The 4,252-nt window shown below is 38.8% G+C and overlaps 1 protein-coding gene and 1 pseudogene across 1 annotated transcript; one reads left to right on the top strand and one right to left on the bottom strand.

Annotated features, from left to right (window-relative positions):
• Positions 1–612: 612 nt before the first annotated feature.
• Positions 613–1,706, bottom strand: LOC121267755 (annotated as a pseudogene).
• Positions 1,707–1,819: 113 nt separating this feature from the next.
• On the top strand, positions 1,820–2,588 carry LOC121267829 (uncharacterized serine-rich protein C215.13-like). The gene is made up of 2 exons (XM_041171948.1): positions 1,820–1,937; positions 1,990–2,588. Exons 1-2 carry the CDS (start codon positions 1,820–1,822, stop codon positions 2,586–2,588), a joined length of 717 nt encoding a protein of 238 aa, XP_041027882.1.
• Positions 2,589–4,252: the final 1,664 nt, after the last annotated feature.

The following is a 4,252-nucleotide window of genomic DNA, read 5'->3' on the forward strand; positions in this document are numbered from 1 at the left end:
GATAAATGTCTGTAATTGTTATAGTTGATTCATTTCTTATATATATATATATATAAAATCTATAATATAAGTATATTATTAGATTATATAATTTATTGTACATAGAGTAATAGATAAAAATATAATGATAGGACTATTCATCCAGGTTCCGGCCCGGAAACTTGGGTATACCCGGACTAGAACCCGGGTTTCAAATCCGAACCAGGTTAGCAGACCAAGGCCAAAACCCAGATGAATCCGGGTTTTTTAAAACCCTGATTCTGGGTTCCGAGTTGAACCCGATTTTTTTTTTTTTTCAGTTTGAATATTTTGATGTTTCATAAAGGTCTTTACAAAGCCAGCTACGCCTCACACGTACAACTTATCTCCACCTCTAAGTTTTTGTAACACACCTCTAGTTACTTTAAATAAAAATAGGCTGAAATTGCTCACTTCGAATGGAGTACCTCCATAAAAGAAATGAAGAAGAAGATAAGAGAAAGGAATAGAAAATTTCATTAACTTTTCTGAATGATTAAACTCTAGAGCCCTTGGCTCATACATAAAGAAGATGACCCTTACATGGGCTTAGGCTAATCCAACTAAAGGCATACAAGAAAATAAAACTAAGGCCTAAGGCTCACTAACTTTATTGTAGTACAAATAACAGGTAGCATTAAAGTAAAGGAAGTTGTAAATGAAATTAAATTGGCCCGAGGCCCATGGCCCATGTATTCCGGTCGTGGACTGTGACAAACCATCCCCCATAGAAGCACCTTGTCTACAAGGTGCATTATCCTTGCCTACAATTTTCCCACCACCAGGGTCAAAAACAAGAATTTTATTTTTACCAGCAGTTGGACCAAAAACAAAAATCTCATTTAGAATACTAGGAGGAAGTCTAGCTTCATGCAAGAGATTTGATGCAAGGAGAGCAGACAATGGCGTATGCTCTGCAGTTTTCAGAACAATAGTGTTGCCACATGCTAATGTTGGCCCAATCTTCCAACCGTACATGAAAAGTGGAAAATTCCATGGAATAATCTGACCTACAACACCAATATGTTGATGCAAGGTTTGCACATGGTATGGGCCATCAGCTGGGATTGTTAGACCATGAATCTTATCCACCCAACCAGCATCATATCGCATTAGACGTGCCAACATTGGAACTTCAATTTTAGTAGCCTATTCATATGACTTGTCATTGTCCCAAGTCTCAAGGGTTGCAAGCTCATCATTGTGCTTTTCTATCAAATCAGCAAAGAGCAAAAGTATCCTTTGTCTTTAATATGCTGGCATCTTTGGCAATGGTCCTTCATCAAATGTCTTGCGAGCAACAGCCACTGCTCGATTTACATCCTTAGCATCACCTTCAGCAACATGAGCAATCACATCCCCTGTCTTGGGATCCAATGTCGGGAAAGTTTTTTCTGATGCAACCTTGACAAATTGTCCATTAATCAAAAGCTGGGTATAATTTACTTGAATAGGTGGACTGACTGGTTCCTCAATAGTAGAAGCAGTGCTATATTTACTTATTCCTCTGCTCAGACTAGAAATATTACCACCTGTAAATCCAACTTCCTCAGGCAATTCAACTTCCTCAACTTTACCTTTGACTACTGCGATCCGTTGACCCAGTATGGGTTCCCAACAATAAGTTTTTGTGCATATTCTGCCATTTCAGATGCTTCCTCAGCATAAACATGCTTTGCACTAGACATTTAAAGATGTCAAAAACAATTTTGAAAATTTTCAAAATAACTTCAACGAAGAGTTCTCAAATCTGCAAAGCCAACTCTATGCTTTGCAAGAAGAGGAAAAATATACAACAACAATGGAAGAAAAGGAGGTAGTCATCCCCGCTCGGCTTACTCTTTCTCATGTTTCCATAAATCCCGTTAGAAACCAAAAATCATTTCCACCATTCTCTGATCTCTCCCTCCGAATCTCATGTCCCTCTCTTCCTCTCAGAAATTATTTTCCCTTTTTTTTTTGTTCATTCAGTCATACCTAGCACCACCTACTCACTAATCATCAGATGGGAGCTTGATCCCAGTGGCATCGACGAAGCTCAGATTGTTAAGCTTGGGGAGGTTGCAGTCTCCACTGGAGAGGAGGACGAAGATCCCATCCTGGATCTGAGAGCACCTACTTCTCTATCTCTCGGAACATCTCCATCGTCGTTGTTTTCAATCACTACGAGTGCTTCAACTCCGGTTGCTACTAGCAGTAGTAGTACGACTACACAAAGTTCCTTCTCTGTGTCTGGTTTAGGAGTAAGTTCTTCTTCGACGACGGGCAGTGCTTCAACAACAGCTCTTGCCAGATCTGTTGCTTCTTCCAGCGGCATGGGATCTTTCACAAGTTTTGGTGTTACGAGAGCAACTGCTACTTCATTGGGGCTTCCTGGTTTTTCATTTAGTAAACAATTAATGCCTGCTTCATCCTCACAAGCACATTTGACAACTGTCGTGCCTCCTTTTGGTGTCTCTTCAACTTCTGCAGCTCATACATCATCTCTTGTGTATGGAGACAGCAAGAAACTCGAGGGGAGTAGGGGACTTGCTGAGAAAGCAGCTACAAAATCCCGTGTATATAGGTAAGAAATTTTTTGTCCCTCAGTTGTTTGATAATATGCCTAAAAAGGCTCTGCAAATTGGAATGTGCTGGAAATCTTCTTTGAAAATTATTGGAGAATTTGAGAATGATCCTTGGTGGCACTGGATTTTTAATGGATATAGTATTACAACTTGGATGGTTGTATTAAACCTTGGCTCCACAGGCTTGCTGGTTTCATGTCTGATGAAGTATGCTAACAATATTGTGAAGGTGTATTCCACATCAATGGCCATGCTGCTTACCATGGTTTTATCTGTATACTTGTTCAATTTCAAGCCTACGCTACAGTTTTTCTTGGGTATTATCATCTACATGATGTCTCTACTCATGTATTTTACACCTCCATACTCTTTTGTTATAAAAGCTTGTGGTCAATGCTTGAGTGTTGGAGAAGGTGGGACGATGCAGTCAGTTGATATAGGGAATACTTTTGTGAGGATTTATGCAGCTATCACCATAATCGAGCTTGTAAGTTAGGTGTTTGATAAAATGATTGTGCTGCTGCTAGTGGACATCCAAGTCGGACCAAACACAAAGCTATTTGCCAAGCAAGTTGTTCCAATTTTGAGGAGTCATGGTTCCAACAACATTTTTTATAGGCTTGGTATGGCGATTGCAAGGGATATTAAAGGAAAGTGGAAGCGTATAGTTGCTGTCATTAGCAATTGGACAACTATGGCAGGTCAAATCTATGAGGCAATGAGTAATGTGGGCTATTTGAACTCAAATGCGGTGGTTATTTTAAATAGCAGTCGTCACTGTGCACATCCAAAGACTGGTATTTTATCATTAATTGATTCTTAGAAAATAACATCCAAACGTTGTTGCGATTGTTCAACTTGCTCTTTGATATTGAGTAATGATGAGATAATTTCGTCCATTTCCATGGATTGATTAAGTAACTGCCAAAGGTAAGACTGGCTCTGAATACCACTTGTAACACACCTCTAGTTACTTAAAATAAAAATAGATTGAAATTGCTCACTTCGAGGGGAAGACCTCCATAAAAGAAATGAAGAAGACGATAAGAGAAAGGAATAGGAAATTTCATTAACTTTTTTGAATGATTAAACCCTAGAGCCCTTGGCTCATACATAAAGAAGATGACCCCTTCATGGGCCTAGGCTAATCCAACTAAAGGCAAACAAGAAAATAAAACTAAGGCCCAAGGCCCACTAACTCTATTGTAGTCCAAATAACAGGTAGTATTAAAGTAAAGGAAGTTGTAAATGAAATTAAATTGGCCCGAGGCCCATGGCCCATGTATTCCAGTCGTGGACCGTGACAATTTTCCAACTCAACAAAGCAAAAGAAAGAATAGAATAAATGTTTTGATTCTAACCCGATCTACTAGCACAGTGGCACTACTCGATCGGTTGCGTGTTGTCAATTATTTCCACAAAAAGTTGGCATTTAAGTTTTCTAGCTTACCAACACACGATGATCTTTCGTGTACATGAATAAATAAAACCAAAACTTTTGAATTTTTTATGCCCCATGTCATTTATATATAATATCCGACTTAAGGCACAAAAGGTTGACATAAAACAAATTTTGGAAGAGTTTAATTTCTAAAAACATCAAAACATTCAAACTGGAGGAAAAAAAAAAAGAAAAGGTGTACCTGGTTGTAAACCCGAGTTCTAGG

This window comes from Juglans microcarpa x Juglans regia, chromosome 1D, assembly GCF_004785595.1.
Source record: "Juglans microcarpa x Juglans regia isolate MS1-56 chromosome 1D, Jm3101_v1.0, whole genome shotgun sequence".
Classification (NCBI taxonomy): domain Eukaryota; kingdom Viridiplantae; phylum Streptophyta; class Magnoliopsida; order Fagales; family Juglandaceae; genus Juglans; species Juglans microcarpa x Juglans regia.

Bases quoted from the DNA above. Each gene is read 5' to 3' on its own strand.
- LOC121267829 (XM_041171948.1), top strand. From the start codon at position 1,820: ATGGAAGAAAAGGAGGTAGTCATCCCCGCTCGGCTTACTCTTTCTCAT. The intron at 1,938-1,989 runs GTCCCTCTCTTC...TTGTTCATTCAG, and splicing joins TCTCTCCCTCCGAATCTCAT to TCATACCTAGCACCACCTAC.